The sequence below is a fragment of the Typopeltis vanoorti genome, chromosome 24 (genome assembly GCF_054136105.1).
Source record: "Typopeltis vanoorti isolate ZY-2024b chromosome 24, IOZ_Tvanoo_1.0, whole genome shotgun sequence".
NCBI classification, from domain to species: domain Eukaryota; kingdom Metazoa; phylum Arthropoda; class Arachnida; order Uropygi; family Thelyphonidae; genus Typopeltis; species Typopeltis vanoorti.
Genome location: NC_143572.1, coordinates 40,187,909 through 40,208,368, shown reverse-complemented (window position 1 = coordinate 40,208,368; position 20,460 = coordinate 40,187,909). Strand labels below are relative to the sequence as shown.

At 35.4% G+C, this 20,460-nt stretch overlaps 1 protein-coding gene across 2 annotated transcripts in view; it reads right to left on the bottom strand.

Annotated features, from left to right (window-relative positions):
- Positions 1-20,460, bottom strand: part of Cog3 (conserved oligomeric Golgi complex subunit 3) — a 195,956-nt gene that overhangs the window by 159,660 nt on the left and 15,836 nt on the right. For both annotated transcript variants that reach the window (XM_090414006.1, XM_090414005.1), the window contains exons 2-3: positions 18,520-18,642; positions 1,620-1,681 (exon numbers count right to left, since the gene is read on the bottom strand). In XM_090414006.1, coding sequence (XP_090270132.1) covers positions 1,620-1,681; positions 18,520-18,627 — 170 coding nt within the window. In that variant the 5' untranslated portion in view covers positions 18,628-18,642. The remainder of the gene's footprint in view (positions 1-1,619; positions 1,682-18,519; positions 18,643-20,460) is intronic.

Genomic DNA, 20,460 nt, shown 5'->3' with positions numbered 1-20,460 from the left:
GAGAGTCCACAATCTTTGTTCCAGTGGAACTGCCCTTATAACTGAGCTTGACCACATACACAACACTTTCCTCTCTAATGGCTACAGCGATCACAGCATTAAAAAAATAATCAGGTCCTCCTCCATTCCCCGGTCTTCTCTTCAAAGAGTTTAGAAATGCCGTCACCATACCCTACATCCATGGTACATCTGAAAAAATAACCAAGATTTTTAAAAAGTACAACCTAAACACACAGCATTTAAGCCCCACCGCAAACTTGCTACCTTTATCCGCTCTACAAAAGATCAGCTCTCAGTGCCTGGAGTCTACAAAGTACCCTGTTCCTGTAAATTGGCATATTTTGAACAGACAGGCAGATCAGCTACCATCTGCCTGGAGGAACATAAGTCATACATCTGCAACCACGACTATGGTCAGTCAGGCCTGGCTGACCATGTCTTGGATACAATCCACAGGATCTCACGAGGAAAAAACCACCATGATCCACCACAGCAAATTCAAAAGAGAAAGACTATTCTTAGAATTAGCAGCAGCTCTCAGGAATCAACCAAATCTTAACAAATATGGTTGCATTAAACTTCCTAAGATTTGGGAAATGCTTATCACGAGGTCCCACTTTACATTCCAGGCCAACTACAACCGCCCTTAGAGGGTGCTCCACCTAAATAAGACTTTATTGTCACCCATGTGGTTGGGCTTAGTATTGTTTGTTATTTGTTTTTTATGTTACATTAGTTTTTTTTGTCATCCCTGAAGCTGTCTCATTGATTGAGACGAAATATAGGAAGAATTAAATTCTGTTTTTAATCCTTTCTGAGTGCCGTATACAATCCATTAAGCCTCTAACATGTATGTCAGATACTATTCTAAATGGATATAAATTAAAACCCACTGAGAAAATCAAGAAGAAATCATTGCCAACAAAAACAACAGCTATGGCTATGTTGGAAGAAGACACATCATCATTGGATAAACAGGAAAGTAAAGAAAGATTGAATAGAATGATGCATTCTGAAGCTATACCATTCTTGATCACAACAATGTGAAGTTGTTGTATGAGGGTCTGAAGCATGTTTTCCCAGCATTCCTCAGGTTCTCTAATACCAATAAAACAAGGGCTGAATGGTGCATCCTATCCAAGCACTGTTGCCAACCAAGTACATCCATCCATGTTGAAAAGGTACCCTGCATGTGGTGGAATGGTGAAATAATAGGCACATAAATTTCATGTTGCCAATGTAAGATATAGTTTTAATATGCTAGCAGTTTTAATTTAATGAGTCATCATCCCTCAATCAATGAACTAAATTCCATCAAGCATCTCTGGGATGTAGTGGAATGAAATGTTACAAGTCAATGCCTTGGCACATGAAAACTATTCTGAAGGTATATAGTGGTCAAACACATTCTTATGTAATGTCTCTAATAAAATGACCACTGCGTGTATATCTTTAATTGTAACAACTCTGTAATTATGTGTCTTGTAAAATTTAAGTGCTACACCAAACAACAATTACTCACAACTGTTTTGAAAAAAATTATAGTATAATAAATTTATCATAGTAACCTGCTAATCATGAAAATTTCTCTCCCCCCCACATACACTTATGTAACTTACTTAAATACAGTCACATCATCTTCTATTATATGTTCTTCAACTTTGGAAAACCAGTTCTGAAACTAAAACAGAACAACTAGATCAGTATAATTAATAGCACAAAATTCACATTTAAAATTTGCTGAAACAACAGTATAACCATTCACCTAAAGGTCATTGAAAAATAAAATAAAAAAATAGATGATTTATCTGAAATACAGAATTTATCAGCATGAAAGATAATTTCTTATATTTCTAGGTGGAAAAACAAAGTTATACATTATAAATGAATAATATCAAAAACTAAACTAAGCAAATACCATAGAAGCTCCTATTTAGATTACAAATGCGATGCAGATGAGTTATAAAGGTTTGGAACAACAAAAGTTTGAAGTGGCATTCATGTTAATAAGGTACTCACTGTCTAGAGCAAAGCTCAAAACCTTACTTTCAGTTTTTTTGATTATCAATTCTAAGTCCACGAAGTTGAAGACCCTATGACACATTAGCACTATGTGCGGAGAGAGGTTATAGGGGGGATCTCGACATTTTTTGAACAGTTGCAGGCCTTGGAGAACACAAGGTGAAGAAAACTGCTGAAAAAGAACAGCAGCAGATGTAATAAAGAAGGAAGAAACTGCTGAATAATTTGGTAGTTGGACTATCAATGCTAGTCGGCACTTGCTGTTTGCTAAGCTAGAGGAATAAGAAAAGTCTCATTGACGATGTTATTGTTGATAGTGATGTTTTCTCCATGGTGCAAGACACCAGAGGATTTGAAATTTGAAATGATCACTATTTAGTCTTGAGCAGGATAAAATTGAATTTCATATTGAAAAGAATGACATGTAAGAAAGTTTTAAAGTGAATAAAAGTTGAGCTGCTCTGAGATGTGAACTGTAGACTAAAATACACAAAGATTATTGAAGGAAAAATGAAAGAATTTGAGAACAGGAACCAAACCTTGGAGATTCAGTGCAAGCCCTGAAGAAAACACTGATTGATTCAGTCAGAGAGGCATGTGGTGAAGTTGTCTGCAAGGATAGAAAAATTAGAACTCCATGGTGGATACAAGAAGTTAAAGAGGCAGTGAAGGAAAAGAAGAAAGCATATCAAAAGTTACTGGCAAATAAGTCAGCTTGTGCTCTTAGAGAATACAGAAACAAATGTAAGAAAGCTAAACAGTGTGTAAAACTAGCTAAATAAAAGTCATGGGAGGACTTTGGCAAGAACATAGAAAATAAATATCAAGAAGGTGGCAAAATATTCTGGAGGTTGTTGAAGAAGCTTAGGAATGGAGGAAAGAGTGCTGTAAAAGGAGTTAGAGATGATAAAGGTGACATGAAAATGGAAGAAAAAGATATCCTTGAAGTATGGAGTAATTACATTGAAAATTTGCTAAATGAAACAAGCAGTGATGACAGCACAGTGACAAAAAACACTGACCAGGCATGCAGTCAGGAATACATATCCATACTTCAAGTAGAAAAAGCCATCAAAGGCTTGAAATGTGGAAAGGCAGCAGGAGTAGATGATATTTGACCAGAAATGCTGAAGTATAGTGGTATAAAAGTCTTACAGTGGCTGCGCTGCATAGTTCAGAATGCCTGGACAGAGGGACGAATTCCAGACGATTGGAGGAGAGCTCTCATAGTACCCATATATAAAAAGGGAAATAAAACTGAATGTGAGAATTGCAGAGGTATATCCCTACTGTGTGTTCTGGTAAGATATATGCAAGTATACTTGAGAAACGGTTGAGCAGAATTGTGGAAGAAAAGCTTGGTGAAGAACAAGCTGGATTCAGGTCAAATAGAGGCTGTCGAGATCAGATCTTCACTTTACGACAAATAGTGGAGAAATCATGGGAATATAACAAAGATCTGTATTTAAGTTTTGTCGATTTGGAAAATGAATATGACAAGGTGCCAAGAGAGAGAGAGAAGCTATTCAATACACTACAGTTATATGGTGTTAATGGGGCATTATATCAAGCAACACTTAGTCTTTATTTGAGTTGGAAGTCAGCAGTTAGAATTGAAAGAAGTACAGGAAGAGGGTTTAATGTTAAATCTGGTGTGAGACAAGGATGTACATTATCCTCTCTGTTATTCATTATCTATATGCATCACATTATGAAGGAAAGTGGTATTAAACATGATATCAAAATTGGAGATGTTAATATCAGCTCTTTGCTTTATGCAGATGATGTTATACTTCTAAATAAATCCGCTACAAGTCTGCAAGATTCTCTGACTAAATTGAATAACTGTTGTAATAGATATGGTATGAAGGTCAGCAATAAAAAGACAAAGACAATGAAAATAGGCAGAATCATTGAAAATGTCAACTGTGTTGTGAATGGAGAACCTGTGGAACAAGTAAAACATTTCAGCTACTTAGGCACGATTTTTACTGAAGATGGTAAATTAAATATGGAAATAGACAACAGAATCAACAAAACTGGTATGGTAGAAAGTCAATTGAAAAAATTCATATGGAATAAGAGAGAAATTAGTTAGAACCCTAAATTAGCTGTATACAAGACAGTGTTCAAATTAAAACTGGTTTGAATGGATCTGAGAGCTGGGTCAGAAGTAAAACACTTGACCAAAGACTAGAGACTGCAGATATGAGAGTCCTGAGAAAGATTAGAGGCGTGAACAGATGGCATCAATGGCAATATCATATTAAAAATGAGAATATTAGGAAAGAACTTGACACTGTCAGCATCCAGGAATGTATTAACAGAGCTAATCTCAGGTGGTATGGTCACTTAAACAGAATGGGTGATGAAAGATTAGCAAAACAAGTGTTCTCTGCCAAGTTGGCAGGAAAAGGACTCAGAGGAAGACCAAGATATAGGTTAATTGATACGGTGCAAAGTGCCTTAGACGATAGAAATATAAGTTCTGGTAATGTTGGAGTCTTGACAAGTAACAGACTGATTTGGAGGAAAATTGTAGATAGAAAGTTAGTAATGATGTAAATTTTTCATGTAGTACTATCATATCCTACACCCCTTGAGGGTACATGGCAGGAATTTGATGATGATGCAATATGCTCAAACAAAAAAATTTGTACTCATAAGTATACATTTAAATTAAAACAAACCAGTATGGATGGCAGCCAATAAAAGCTGAAATAATTGCATTGAGTTCTAAAGTCAGGTTTTGCTGGAAAACTTGAAGAACTAAGTGGGCTGAATATGTGCCATCCAAATTCTTGGGATTTTTATACCACAATTATTGTCAAGATTAGGTCAGTTAATCAAAATTTCACAGGTTTCTCTAAATTTCCGTTACAAGGATTTTGTACGATGTAAAGAACAAGTACTTTTCCAATCGATTTGGTGTAGGGTGTTAAGAGCATGATCTGAGAGGCCTGCTTCTCCAAAGTTATTAAATTTAATGTGTTGTTTGCATTCTTTTTTTTTTTTTTTTTTTTTAAATGGATAAGGATTGTACATCCAGTTTCACCAATATCAGGTAAGTCACATGTGCAATAGATTCAATAAACTCTAGGGTTAGGCCAATGGGGGGAGAGGATCCTTAGAGGAGTTGAATATGTATTTTAGTTATACAGGTGGTTTAAAAGTGGCATTAAGATTATAATGGTGTAGAATTGTATTCATTTTTTCTGATAACCCTTTGATGTATAGGATAACTATGGTTTTACTGTTATCTATATTATTTTTTGATGGAGTTTTATGAAGAACTTTATTAATAGTATTTTTGCTTTAGCCATTATTTACAAATGTATTGCAAGTTTGTAATTTTTGTTCAAGAGCTTGTTCATTAGAGCAAATTGTTATAGCTCTGTTTTTGAGGGTGTTAATGACTCCAAGTTTTTTGCAAAGGGTGGTGATATGAGTTAGCATGTATATAGCAACCACAAGCCTACACATACTTGCTGGTATGTGTAGGCTTGTGGTAAACAGTGAAGAAAAGATTGCCTGAAAGAAGAAGTGTGACCAGTGTTATCCAGAAAAGGATACAAAGGATAAGCACAAAGGAAACGATTGGTTGGTCAGTGTCTTTAACGAACCAGTTTGATCGTAGTATAGCTTGTTTCCTGTGTATATTTGTATGCTCCAAAAGATGACCTTGACATAAAGGTCGAAACTTCGAATGTAGATTTTAGTTATATTAAACTAAAGTTTTTATTCAAACACGGTAGTTATCTCCATAATTTTCAAAAATGCATTCGGATCACCGTGTAAGCCTAAAAGAAAGGAAAGGATTGGTTGTAGAAGATCATGAAGCCTAAGATATTTCAATGCTGCAAGATCCACCAAATGTGAAGGAATGGAGCAAACTATCATCAGTAAACTATGGTTAGGATTTCAGATCAGTAAGACATTAATTACATGTATGGGGGGGAGGGGGGCAAAAACACACAGAGAGAGAGCCCAAGAAATCCTACAATGATAAGGAAATTTGAAGAGAGGAAGTTCTCTGCCATGATAGGCTACAACAGCCAAAAAATACTAAATTAATCACAAGGAAGACACATACTACAACAGGATGGCAGTTCTCCTGAGCAATGTCTTTAAAAACAAAAGTTGCTCTTGGAAATCTCAAGAACAACTGCATAGGTTTACTTACTTTCTGTCTTTACTATAACTAACTTTTTTTTTTTGGCAAAAAATGTAAAATCATAATATTTCTCTCTTTATGTGTTTCTCCTAAATTTTTAGAAATTCTTTACAGGCTGATTTATCTGATATATTACAGAGAACAGTCCAAAGTTCAGGATTAAGAATTGATGACAGTTCTGCTTGGAGAGAGTTAATGGTGGTGGTGTTGATAACAAATAGCACTGTAGCATGTATAGCACTGTTGCAAGTTGTAGTTAAGATTTTGTCTAAAAAGCTTGACGATACAGTTCTCAGCATCCTGCCTCAGCCACAATTTTGCAGTAGTGCCATGTCAGGTTCCATCTTTAAACTTCATGCTACACACAGAATGCAGTATATGCAACTTGTGCCTGCTGTCACTGCCATTAATACCAGGCTCAAGCTTCACTGCCTATAAGAAATCCCTCTAACAGCTCGCATCTCTCTCTCTCTCTCTCTCTCTGTGCAAATTATGCAAAGGCAGTAGGATAATAATCACTAGAGCCAACAAGGGTAATTTTACTGTGGTCGTCAAGGAAATGAATATAATCAGAAGATGAATGCTTTGCTGAGAAACCACACTACTCATAAACCACCAGGATTATGATCCCACTCATTCTCAAAAGAAAACATTAAAAAGGCTTCTTAAAAATGTCACATCATGGCCTCCTGAAAGAGCTAAAAAAACTAAAACAGTTTAGTTCCCTCACCACACCCTACTCCTGAAATAGTTAAAAAAACTCAAGCAGTTTAATTTCTTCACCCCATCCCACCATACATACAGACTGACACAAATTCATAAACCCAGTAATCCTCTCCATCCCACAATAGATGTTATTGACTCTCTCTCTTTTAAATTAGTCAAACAATTGGCTAAATCCTTAACTCCACTTACGGATTCTTCTTCCTATATTAAAAATTCTACTCTTTTCAAATCTTTAATTCAAAATTTAGTTTTAAACAATAACAATATCAAAATTAGCTTATGTCACCCCCCCACTGTTTACCAATATCCCTCTTTCTGAACCTTTAAACTTAGTAAAAAATGTTTTCCCACTGGATATCATTGATCTTTTTAATTTTACTATTCATTCTGGCCACTTCACTTGGAAAGATACTATTTTTAAATAGATTGAACATGAGCTCTCCTGCTGTGGCTAATTACTATATGGAGCATTTTGAAAAAAAAAAAAAAAAAAAAAAAAAAAAAATGCTCTTGATACTGCTATTCTCAAACTTTCTGTCTGGTTAAGATACATTGATGATACGTTCTGTATTTGGTCACATGGCTTAGACACGTTAGACTCCTTTCTCCTCCATCTCAACAGACAGCCCTACAATTCAGTTCACTATAGAAAAAGATAATAATAATATCCTGCCTTTTCTAGATACTCTAATTACATTTCTTTGCAATGCCACCCCTTCTTTCTCAGTTTACAGAAAACTCATCCACACAGGCAGATACATATGCATATTTTCCCATCATCCAGCTCTCAACAATATGTTGTTATCAAAATCTTAATAGAGCCTCTGATCTCTGTTCTACCAAGGCTAATCTTACTGCTGAACTCTCCTTTATTCACCAGACTTGCCTGTCCAATGGTTACAATGCCAAAAAAAAGGTCAACAAATTCATTGTTCTTCCCATTTTCTCTCATCCCTCTCAACAAGTTGACTATATTACTGCTATCATAGTTTCTTATATCCAGGACACCTCAGAAAAAACAGCCAGAACTCTAAAAAAAAAAAATTTCTCTGCACAGCATTCAAACCTTATCAAAAATGGGCTACCCTCATCTGCTCTCCCAAGGATCCTCTACATCCTCCAGGTATTTACAAAGTTCCTTTGTTAAATCTGAAATGAAAGGTTTAATTTATTATTAAGCATTTCATTTGGGATTTAACTAAGATGCCAAAATTCCCCAAAAGAAATGCTTGTACATAGGTGTAAGTGATTTTGTAAATAATGTAATAATACTTTCTTAATGAAATTTTGTATGCGTTATATCGTAAACTGTAATGTAAATAACATACAAGAATCATAAAAGTCTTTGTAAAGGTTACATTGGAACAAGAAAGTTAGAACAAAGTTCACATTAGTTTAATCGGCTTATAGACATAACCCCAGTTAGCTGCGATGTGAAGTCCAAGGCACCCACGTGGGAGACATATCGGAGAGAAGATAGCACGGAGTGCAAAAAAACTTAGGTCAGCAATCGGTGATGTAGTAGGGAGAGCAGCCGAGTGATATAAAAGATTTGGTGCAGCGAGCTCGGGGCTTTTTTCTTGGTTTGTGCCTCTCTCCCCCTTGGTTTCGGGTTCCAGTAGAAGTTGTTCGTGCAGATGGAAAGAACGATGGTCAACGACGGCCACGCAGTCAGGTAGCAGTCCGGTCCAGGCATAGCAGCGGCGCAGCTAAACAGCCAGTGAAGACCGCAGCTTTATGCAGAACCATGCGCACCCATCCGTCAGAGTAGTATCACAATCATTGGCACAGGAGTGATTCGCGAACGTAATCACTAGTTTGCAAAATCGGAGGACAACAGGTAGCAGATCAAGGAAACTATCCAAGAGGAGTCAGCAAAGATTGATCGAGATGAAATTCCTGCTTAGTCCACTTGGTCGGAAACGTAAAACATTTTATTTGTCCATTGAACTGTGAACAGACTAGGAAGAGTTAATGTGCTAATGTAATAAGTGATAGGACTTGCTAATATATGACAGGACTCTAGTACTTTAACCTGTGGTAAATTGTTGTAATTCTAGAGGTATATTGTAACAGATATTGTCCTTGAATCATTTTCGGTGTGTTATAATCTAATCTTTGAATATTGAGTAGTTATTCACTTGCATAGCTGTGATAAGTCAACGAGAATAGGACAGCTTGATTTGCTGATGTCTTTTAGTGTAACGCTTTAACTGTAATTAGATCTTGTCTGATAGATTGGTGTTACTTGCAGGAGCAAAATTTTTATGTTTAGAATAACTTTGATTATTATGTACAATACCTTAGATTGAATAAACATTCTTGTTTTCTTTATCTAAGTAAATTGCCTGATTTCTCAAACCAATGCACCGCTTGCTTAAATTAGAACCTGTATAAAAAAATTCAAGCGCAGGGGGAACTGGTTACAACTGCTAATTGAAGAAAGTAATTTAAGGGCTTGTTGATTACTAGATTCCAAGATCGTGTGACAGTCTGCGTGTTAACTCTCTGATAAGGAGATTTCTCTTGTATAGGAATTAAGATGGTGCAGCTTCAAAAATAAATTTTTCTTAATTCTGAAAAGGAGTTAACTCCAGAATTGCAACCAAAGAAAATTGGCCCTAGCCTAAGGCATTCTCTTTGTTTGTAGGATTTGCAAACGTGATCTATTGGAATGATAGGCCACCGAAGGAATAGATTTTAGCTGAGATACTAAGTAAAGGGATGAGAGATCATAACAAGATAGTAATTAAGATAATAAAACTTAAAATAATCACCTTGTTCCTGCAACTTATCATATTATGATCAAACTGAAAGATCTGCTAACATCATCTGCCTAGATGAACATAACATGAATATTTGGGAAACTTTCATTTTTAGGCCTTCCACCCAGCACAGCTGAGACAAAACGACAGTGCCCATAGAGGGCACCACTCATAGAACTTTAGGCTTTCAGTCTAATTTTTTCCGCTTAGTGTTTGTGCAAATTTGTGTGTGCTTTTGCAATTTTAATATCGTTTCCCTGAATGTGTCTTAGTGACTAAGATGAAATATACGAATGATTAAACATGCTGTATTTATTCCATTAAACCCCATAATGAATGTAATCAGAGATGCTACTGATATTCAGCAATTACAAAATGATTTGAATAGACTGGAAATCTGGGCAAACGAAAATGGCTGTCAGTTTAATATTAGTAAATGTAACTGGTAAACAGAATTCTTCAAAAGCTGGCTTTACAAAAGTTGTATACTGGTTAAGAATCTGCTCTAGTTCTCTACCTCTTTCTTTTGTGTCCCTTAGAACTGGAATAAAGTCATTCAAATTCGGTGTAAAAGTGAGTAATTTTATCATTAAAAATATCTCACAAATGCATATAGTCATATCTTTAAAGTGATTATCATTATATCAAACTTCCACATAGTCAACAGATTCAATGTAGGAAGTCTCACCACAAACAACATATCAATAATTAAATGTTACTCATTCACACTCTTAGCATTAACAACACATTCTAGCAATGCATTCTACTCATGCATCATCTATCCATGTAAAAATTGCACTTTGGCATGATTAGAGTTCCAGCAGCATATTATATTAGCAGGGTTATGCTACAAGAAACTGAAGAGGCAAGGGATCTTGGTGTATTGGTGGATAAGAATTTAAAGTTCAAAGGTCACATAGAAAAAGTTGCAAATACAACTCAGAGGATAATTGCTATGTTGAAGCGAACCTTGACATGTACGGATAAGGAAGCAATTTTTCCTCTTTATAAGGCTTTGATAAGACCACACTTGGATTACTGTGTGCAGATTTGGTCTCCTGGGTTCCAAGGAGATAAAGAAGCTGTGGAAAGGATGTAAAGAAGAGTTACAAAGATTATATCCGGATTATGGATATAATCACTGTAGCTCTTCTTTGCATCCTTTCCATTTAGATTATGAGGATAGATTACGAGTATGTGGATTACAGACTCTGGTTAACAGGAGAAAGAGGGGTGATATGATAGAGGTCTATAAACTTGTGAATGGGTGCTATAGTATTTCAAATGATGGAATTTTTCATTATATGGAAGGCGGGGAGAGAACACAGGGGGGGGGTATCCATGGAAGTTAAGGTTGTTTTCAGTCAAGAAAGGGTTAAGAGCTAGGTTTTTCTCCCAGAGAGCAGTGAGTGAGTGGAATAATTTGCCCTTACGGGTAGTGAGTGCATCTAGTGTAAATGAATTTAAGAGAAGGTATGATAGCTGGGTTGGGTAATTTACAGCCTCCCTCGAGGTCTCAGATAATAATAATAATAATATTGTATTGAACCTTGAACTTATTTATGCTATCAGCATTCATGATACACTTGAGCAATGTGTTCTTCCATTTCTAAAAGTACTTTACACAACTTCCAGGGAAGGTCTCACATTCTTTCCTTCAATCTTTTTATAATTCCCTCTATATTAATCCAGTAAAATCCCTTACTAACTTAAATTCCATCATTATCCTCTTTTCCTCCTATCTATTGAATACTGCAACCTACATGCAAAATAAATATCTACAGCACATATACCACATGCCATGATTCTAGGTCCAACTTTTGTGATAATGAATGGTGAAATATACAAGATTACAAAGTGCAACTTTATATAATTGTCTGCAACCATTTTCTTATTTATTTTTAGAGCAAAATTAGGAGGTCAATTGAGCAACCATAAACATCTGATTATCGAATTGCACTTGTATATTTTAATAGAAAGAAACCCCTATATGTTTTACTATATTATCACTAATAGCATCTTCAAGAATTTAACAAGACTAGACAAAAGTACAATAAAAGCTCTAGGCACTCTTAACAATAGTTATTTTTGAAGCTATAATATTGTAGTGTATATTACTCATATCACTCATGTGACATATTAGGCATAACACTTAATTATTGCAAACCATGTTTAGATGGTTGTAGAAAAGTTTCTCATTTCTTTCTAAATGAAATCAAAGTTACCAAGAAATTATATTCTTGTTTAACTATTTATCCAAGTGTAAGCAAACAAAGCTTGTGTGTGAAGTTTCTTCACGACTAGGTTACTTGTATATAGTAGCTAATGACTTCACATTAATTGCCTTTGTATCCCATAATGCAAAGCACATCCTTACAGAGATAGCTGTAGAAAAGTTTTTTGCTTGGTGGCCCTTCTAATAATGCATAGCATCATACAATACTAAGGCAATTAAATGTGAAGTCATTAGTTTCTATATACAAATAACTTAGTCATAAAGAAACTTCATGTGCAAACTTTGTTTCATTACACTTGGATAAAGGGTTGGACAAGAATATAATTTCTTGCTAACTTTGATTTCATTTAATGTTTAGATGCAGGAAAGGCCCTGGTTCCTGTTCGAAGTACCTTGAGAGCATATGACTTCAGATGACCACTGGGTTATAAATTATATTATAAATGACAAGAAATTATATTTTTGTTTTAATCCTTTACCCAAGTGTATTCAAACCAAAGTTGAAACATGAAGTATCTTTGCAAATAGTCTATTTGTACACTATCTGATCAAAAATACAGCTGCCTGCTCATCCTAACTCTCACTTTAATATGAAGGGCATTAATATAGAGTTGGTTCACCATTTGCTGCTATAACAGCCTTCAATCTTCAGATTAGGCTTTCCACTAGATTTTGGTACATTACTGCAGTAATCCTTCCATTCTTCCAGAAGAACATTAGTGAGGTTAGTCATTGATGTCTGGTAATTTTGTATGGCTTACAATTCATCTAAAATTCATCCCACGGGTGTATAATGCAGTTCAGATTAGAACTCTGTGCAGGCCAGTCAAGTTCTTCAACTCCCATCTCGTCAAACCATTCTTGCTATGGGACTGGCGGGCACATTGTCATGTTGATATACAAAAGGGCCTTCACCAAACCATTGCAGTAAAGTTGGAAGCACAGAATGGCTCAGAATGTCATATAGGATGCAACATTAAGATTCCTAATCACTGGAACTAAGAGGTCCAGCCTAAATCATGAAAACTCACAACAAAAAGCCTTCATCAAACTTCACAGCTGGCATAAAACATTTGAACAGGTAACATTCTCCTGGCATCTACCCAACCCAGACTCATCTGTTGGATTGCCAGATGGTGAAGTGCAGTTCATCACCCCAGAGGAACAGGTTTCCACTACTCCAGAGTCCAAGGCTTTACAGCACTCTACCTGATGCTTGGCATTGCACTTGCTGATGTTAGGCTTGTGAAAGCTGTATGGGCATGGAAACCATGTTCTTCAACTCATGACAAACAGTTATGGTGCTGGTGTTGCTTACAGAGAAGGGATATTTTGGAACTCGGTACTGAGTGTCTCAACCAAGGACAGGCGATATTTCATGAGATATGGCACTTGGCAGCCCACTCCATGATTTTTATATAGACTATCAGGTCACAACCATGCTGCTGTTGATCCTAAGAGTTTCCACTTCACAATAACATCACAATAGTGTCATGTCAAAAGTCCTACTGAGAGCCAAATTGAGCTCTTCAGTATGGCATATTTCACCGTTGATGTTTGCAGTCTCCATAAACAAACAAACAGAAATTATAAACAAACATCATCATCACAGCTGATGTTTGTTTATGGAGATTGTAAGACTGTGTACTTCTTTTTATATCTGTACAAGCCTGGCTGTGATGTATCCACTACTATGAAGGGGTGTCCAGATATTTTTGATCAGGCTGTTGGCTGTATACAGAGGCTACTGGCATCATACTACCTGGATCAGTTTTGACCAATGAGGTATCATCAGTTGGGACAAGATCCAGGAAGATACCAAAGTTAAATTAATGCAGAGGTCATATGGGATACTAAGGTAATTGATTCTAATCTTTAAAAAGGTACCTGTGGCATAACTATAAAATAACAAAAAATACATGATAACCACAGTAATGAACACTTCAATGAAAAGTACAAATATTCAAAACTGAAAATAATAGTACATCATCAGCATGTGGAAACAAACAAATCAAAGAACAGAAATATAAGGCATACAACAGTCAGTTTACCAATTAAAAATGGTAGAAATTAATATTAAAAATAATACTAAAACTATTTTTGATATATTTATAAGATGAGAATTTTCCAAACTAAAGGCTTCCCATCTTTCTTTGAAAAGGCATTCAAATTTAGAACTGCTTCTGTGGAGAAGATGAGCTGCATCCCACAGGATATTGTTATTAGTATCAATACTATGCTGTGCCAGACCAGACTTTTGAGGTTTCAGGTATTCAGTGTAGTACCAATGGTCATTAATTCGTTATTCCATGGAAGCCTGCCAAAGTATGTCAAATTACATTTACAAGGGATCTGGACAGAGGTGGCATTTTGTCTTTTCTAGCAGGTAACAGATGAGAAATTTTGTTGATAGGAAAATATCTGGGATTACAGTGAAACTTCTTCAAAATTCTACCAATACATTCAGAGATACCAGAAATAGAAGGGACTGGAACCCTGTGATCTGTCAAAGGATCCTTAGTTGTTGGAATGTAGGAATCAATTAACTGCTGAATTTGATGAGGGTTGTAACCATTTAATTCCATTAAAGTTTTGATAGTGAGAAGTTCTTGTTGCAACCCCGAGGGAGAGGAGCAAACACTCTATTGGTTAATCACTTGACAACACCAATTCTTTAATTGGGGGGGGGGGGGTGATGAGCAGACTATTGATAAACGTATCTGCAGATAAAGGTAGTATTGGAGATAGTGCAAATAAGGATGGCCAAGAATATTAAACTACTAGAATTTTCTTTTTCCATGGTGAAACGAATGCATGGATGAAGCTTACTGATCCGATGTAGGAAGGTGGCAAGTTCATTTTCCGAATCAGGACCAAAAAACAAAAATCTCATCGACATAACAAAATCAAAGCGAGAGAGCAATGGGATGAAAACAAAGCATCTTCTAGATGGTACAAAAATAGCTTGCCAAGGGTAGAGACATCTGTTTATAGATCTTGTTTATCCAGCTGAAATATCCTGATTGTATAACAAATTAAAAAATCTTAACAACAGCAGGTGGGAAATTACCATATAGTAAACAGTGTCAGACAACAGTTACAACAGCTACTTTCTTACAAAATGTAATTAAGGTGGATGCATTGCCTCCAATTGGAAAAAGTGATCATGTAGTCTTGATTTGGAAGGTAGCAAAACATGGAAATTCCAATTAAGAAGAGGTAGTATATGTGGAACTATAAGGCAAATGATTATGATACACTTCAAAGGCAGCTTGAAGCAGTACTATGGCATAAAGTTCTGCAAGGGAAGGAGATGTTCACAGTGCATGAAGGATAGTCAATGGATATTTGGAAGAAGCAATATCACACTGTATTCCCAAGGTTAGAAAGGTAAAGCAGGTAGGAGTTAGATGGATGAGTAGTATCATTAAGCATGAAGTGCAAAAAAAGAAAATGTTGTGGAGAATGGTGACTAGCTAACTCATAAGCATTACAAGGATCAAGCAAGAAAAGTGAAGGCAAACTCAGATTATGAGAAGCAATTAGCTGAAGAAGTGAAAGGAAATCCCAGTTTTTTTTGTTATGTGGCAAGTGGGAAGAAGAAGAATAACTGTGGAAGGGTAACTTTAATAAATTCACTGATGGCAGAGAGCTAACAGAAGTGGACAGAATTGTTGAGCTACTAAGTGACCATTTTTGCAAGTACCGTATATTTTCTCATATAATGCGAACTAGAAATTTTGTTTGCAAACTAACCCTAAAATGCCATGTCCACGTATAATGCGATCTGTTGATCTTGTTCCCTAACATTATAAATAAAACAATACGAATTAATGAAAGAAATATTTATTTTAAAACAAAATGTCAAAATCTTTTAAATTCTTCTTCATCTTTTGAGTCATCAAACATTTCATTTATAAATTCATCTGTAGGCATTGCGTCATCAGTGTAGCAGTTGTCGTCGTCATCATGCTCTCCATTTTGTTGTGCACTTTCGTATATGACGTCATCTTTGGATCCCTTTTCAGGCTAGGTTTGTTTAAGGAATAATATTTAAAATGAACCGTGGTTAAACCGATATAACAGTGCTAACATCCCGCCAAGGGGGTGGGATATTAGCACTACTTACATTACTGGCTTTATGCGCAGATACGATGCACGCTCGGTCGCTGAATGCGAGTGGGTCAAGTAGATTTGGTTGCATAGGCATTAGGTAGTATATATTGTGTGAGCAAGTCTAATAAGATGTTATATTTTTTAAGATCTGCATATAATGCGGATTAGACTAACTTTAGACCATAAATTTTAACCATAGATTTTTCGCATTATATGTGATAATATACGATATATATCATCCAAGTGAATATACTGTTATGGCAGAAGTGACAGGGACTGATGTGAGAACAAAAGTTGATGAATTGGAGGTACTTTGGATACTGCAGAATCTAAATGCAAATACAATTGTGGAATTAGATGAAATATCAGCTCACATTTGAGAGAATGCACAGGTGGACTGGCAATATTTTTGACTAGGCTGTTTAAGTCTCTTTGTTATGCAAACTGCAACAAATGAGGAAATATGGATAAAAGGTTGGCTGATGGACAGATACAAAAAAGTAATATATGGAGGAGCAGAATCCAGGTGACTAGTGGTGCTGCAGGGCTCTGCTTAGGCCACTGCTGTTTAATTTGTACATAAATGATATATGAAATAAATTTGAAGGGAGATTCAGTTGTTTGCTGATGATGCAAAGTTAAGTAGGGTAATAGTAAATCAGGATGTTGTAGAGCTTACAAAATGATTTGAATAGGCTGACAGTATGGGCAACACATAATGGATGTCAATTTAATGTTAAAAAGTGTAAAGTTATACATTTTGGGATACAAAGACTTGAAGTGGTGTACCACATTGAGGTAATTGCACTCCAGGAAATTGATGAAGCAGGAATTTGGGGGAGTAGGAGTAGTAGATAGAGTTGAAGTTTAGAGGACATATTGTTAAAGTAGCCAGGACAGCTAACTGGATTACTTGATTATTGAAGAACACACTAACAAGCAGAGAAGTGGGAGTTATCATTCCTCTCTATAAAGCCTTAATACGATCATTACTGTATGGATTACTGTACTCAGGTCTGGTCACTTGGGTTTCTTGGGGATGAGGAAGTGGAGAGGATCCAGAGGCGAGTGAAGAAGATGGTGAGTGGCCTGTGGAATGCTCTCAATGAAAATAGATAGGGTTTGTGGATTGCAAAAGTTGGTTGATAGCAAAAAAAAAAAAAAAAAGGATGATGGTAACTTTTAAATTAATTAAAGGCTCTTATAGGATTGATGCAGGGAAAATGTTTCAGCACTTGGCTAGAGGGAGCAGAACAGGAGTTCTGCTCCCTCTGTTGGGTAAGAGTGTGATTAGCAAAGGCATGGGGACTAGATTTTTTATTTGGCGAATGAATGGAATGGGTTGCCTGAATCAGTTAGTGCTTTGGCTGTTAATAGATTCAAGGAGAGGTATGATAGATATCAATGTTGATAGTTTGGGTCTCCAACAATGATCTTAGGACTCCATGGAGGTGCCCATGCAATAATAATAATAATAGAGAAAATGTCAAAACTGACTAAAATATCTGATTCTTGTATTTGAATATCCATGATTTTTTCAAGAAAATGTGCAATTCTTGATGAATGATCTGGATTATCCAATATAGGCAGTTTATAGACCAATAAACAAGGAGAACTTCCAAAATGAATGAATAAACGTATACAAAGTATTTTGATGCAGGCTAACAACTTCACCAAGGAGATTATTTAACTGTTTAATCTCTGATTTTGTAGGGTTATAACTAATTCATTAACCTCATGTTAATTCCAAAATGGTCTCGCTACTACTGAATGCGAAACTTAATTTAATGAAACATTTTGCCAGGATAATCAAAAGGAATAAGTTTCTGTATACATGAAACAGAAATTACTAAGGATCAGCAGAGCTAAAGTTAAAGCAAGGATTGTTGTGAATTTGGAAATTTATTTCCAATCTACAATCATGAGAAACTGCATTCACTAGATTGAAAGTTTACAATTTGGAACATTTAAAGCAGTAGTCAAAAATTCTTTACAAACTTCAAAACAGAAAATTATGAATTATGAAAATTAGGTGAATAAAACAGATGTTTGAGGCCAAGATGGTTGAGAAAAATTTTTAAAAAAATTGCAGACCAAAGTCTTGGTAGAATAATGTAGTTCCATTGAAAACCAAAATATAAGATCTGACAATATTGGTGCCAAAAAGTGACAGACTAATTTGGAGGAAAGGAAAATTGTTGACATGGAGTTTGTAATAATGAATACTTGTCATGTAGTGCTATCAAGTATACCCCTTTAGGGTACACATCAAGAATATGATGATGAAAAATGGTAACATATTTCTATAACTATGCATTTTTCCATTACTCCATAAAATTCTTTGCACAGAGAATTATATCATTTAGTAATTTAAATCATTATTTAAATAATGATTTTTTATTTTTATTAGAAATATATACATATATTAACATAAGAAAATAGATTAATTTGAATAACATAGCACAAAAATTTTGAGGTACCTGTTGAGAATTAGTTATATTCTCTGTATCTGTTGCTGGAAGACAACTGACTAGAGCATCTGATGAAGTGGAACATGGTTGCTCATCAGTGGATTTCAGAGAAGGCATCTCATTGAGAATAAGCTGAAATAAGTGATAAGAATTATCATATTTTTCAAAAGATAACACGTGTTATCTATTTTTAATGAATAATTAAAAATCTAAATTCGTTTAAAATGAACATGTGCGGTATACATTTGAAAGGTATAAGAGGTAAATCAAATGTAATAACAAAACTAAGGTAGAAGTATTACTTAATATTTATTGAACATTACACTATTCAAATCCAAAAAATTCTTCATCAGACTCAATATTGAAAGAATCAATTGCATTAAAAATTTCGTTTGGTATTTCTTCAGCTTCATAATCATTGTCGCCAGACACCACTGCATTCCCTTGTGCTTTAATGAAACCATTTCTAACACAGTTTTCACTTACAGCAGCCCAACTTTCTACAATCCACGTAACTATATCTTTATATGATGTTCTTTTCATCTGCCCTGTTTTGTTATATTCATGGATGCCATTCATCGTCCAGTCTTCCCACTTAGCCCACAAATTGTCTCTGAATGGTTTATTTACTGCAAGATCAAGGAGTTGGAGTTTTTTTGTTAAACCACCTGGAATGAGGGCCAATTTGGAATAATTACAATTGTTTTAACTTCTGCTGTTGTGTGTGCTCTACACAAATCCAACATTAACAAAGATTTTGGGTTCAAAAATGCCATTTTTCTCTTTTGCTACACATTCTCCAACCAAAATTTCAAAACCTCGCAATTTATCCAACCCTTAGCAGTAACAATAATATCTTCGGAATCACAACCTTTTGGAACAATCTTTCTTTTGAAAATCACCGTCGGTGGCAGTTTGGAACCATCTGTAGTTACGCAGAGAACCACAGTAAACCACAGTTAGCTACTTTCGCTTCTCAGTCGCACGGCATATTTTGTCCAACACTAGTGGAGGAGAACACACTTAAATTGTTTCTCTTCATAAATCCAAAAACCCAAGATGGGTAGGCCTTGAAATCTTTTATATTATTGTTTTGTGCAATTCTTTTCGATTCCTGCAACACACGGACAGTGGATATTCTCATACCTTTATCCAGGCCCGGCTGGTGGCGTGTGAGAAGTGTGCAATATACACAGGCACCACAGAAGAAAAGGCGCCTAAAAGATGTCAAAAAATATGAGATAAGAGTTTAAACGAACAACGAATGGTGCATATAATTATGAATGTACGTCGTCTTCCATTCAGGACCCTTCAGATCTTCTCGGAAACGAACAAATAAATTCTGAAATTGTATCCTGGACCCGATTATATCACTGTAATTTTTGATTAAAATTTACGAAAATATACCTAAAATAGTTCTTTATTTTTTGACGTATCATAAATCAACTTATGATTGTTAATTCTTGAATTCTGTGTAAGGGCTGTATCCTAATTTTAATCAGATGCATGTGGTCCGGCCCTAAAAGTCTGCTTACTACTGATAACTCATTCTTCTCGACATTCAAACCTGTTATATTAACGGGCTGTTAGGGAGGCGTCAGCAACACAAAATAATAGGCAACTTTGAAGAACTCTTTGCAAATTCACTGATTGCAATGAGAATGCTATTAACTTTGCCTGTTTCAGTTGCTAAGGGAGAGAGAACATTTTCTAAATTACAATTAATAAAGAACTACTTGTGATCAAGCATGAGTCAAGAAAAATTAAATGGTTTGGCACTAATTTCAATAGAAAATAATATTGCTCAGTCTATCAACATTGATGTACTGTGACAGGATTTCACTAAAATGAAAGCTAGATGAGTCCCTTTTCGCAAAATTAATGTAAAGAATATTTGAATAAATCTCTTAACTTTATATTACTATTTTATATTATTTTGAAAATTTATAT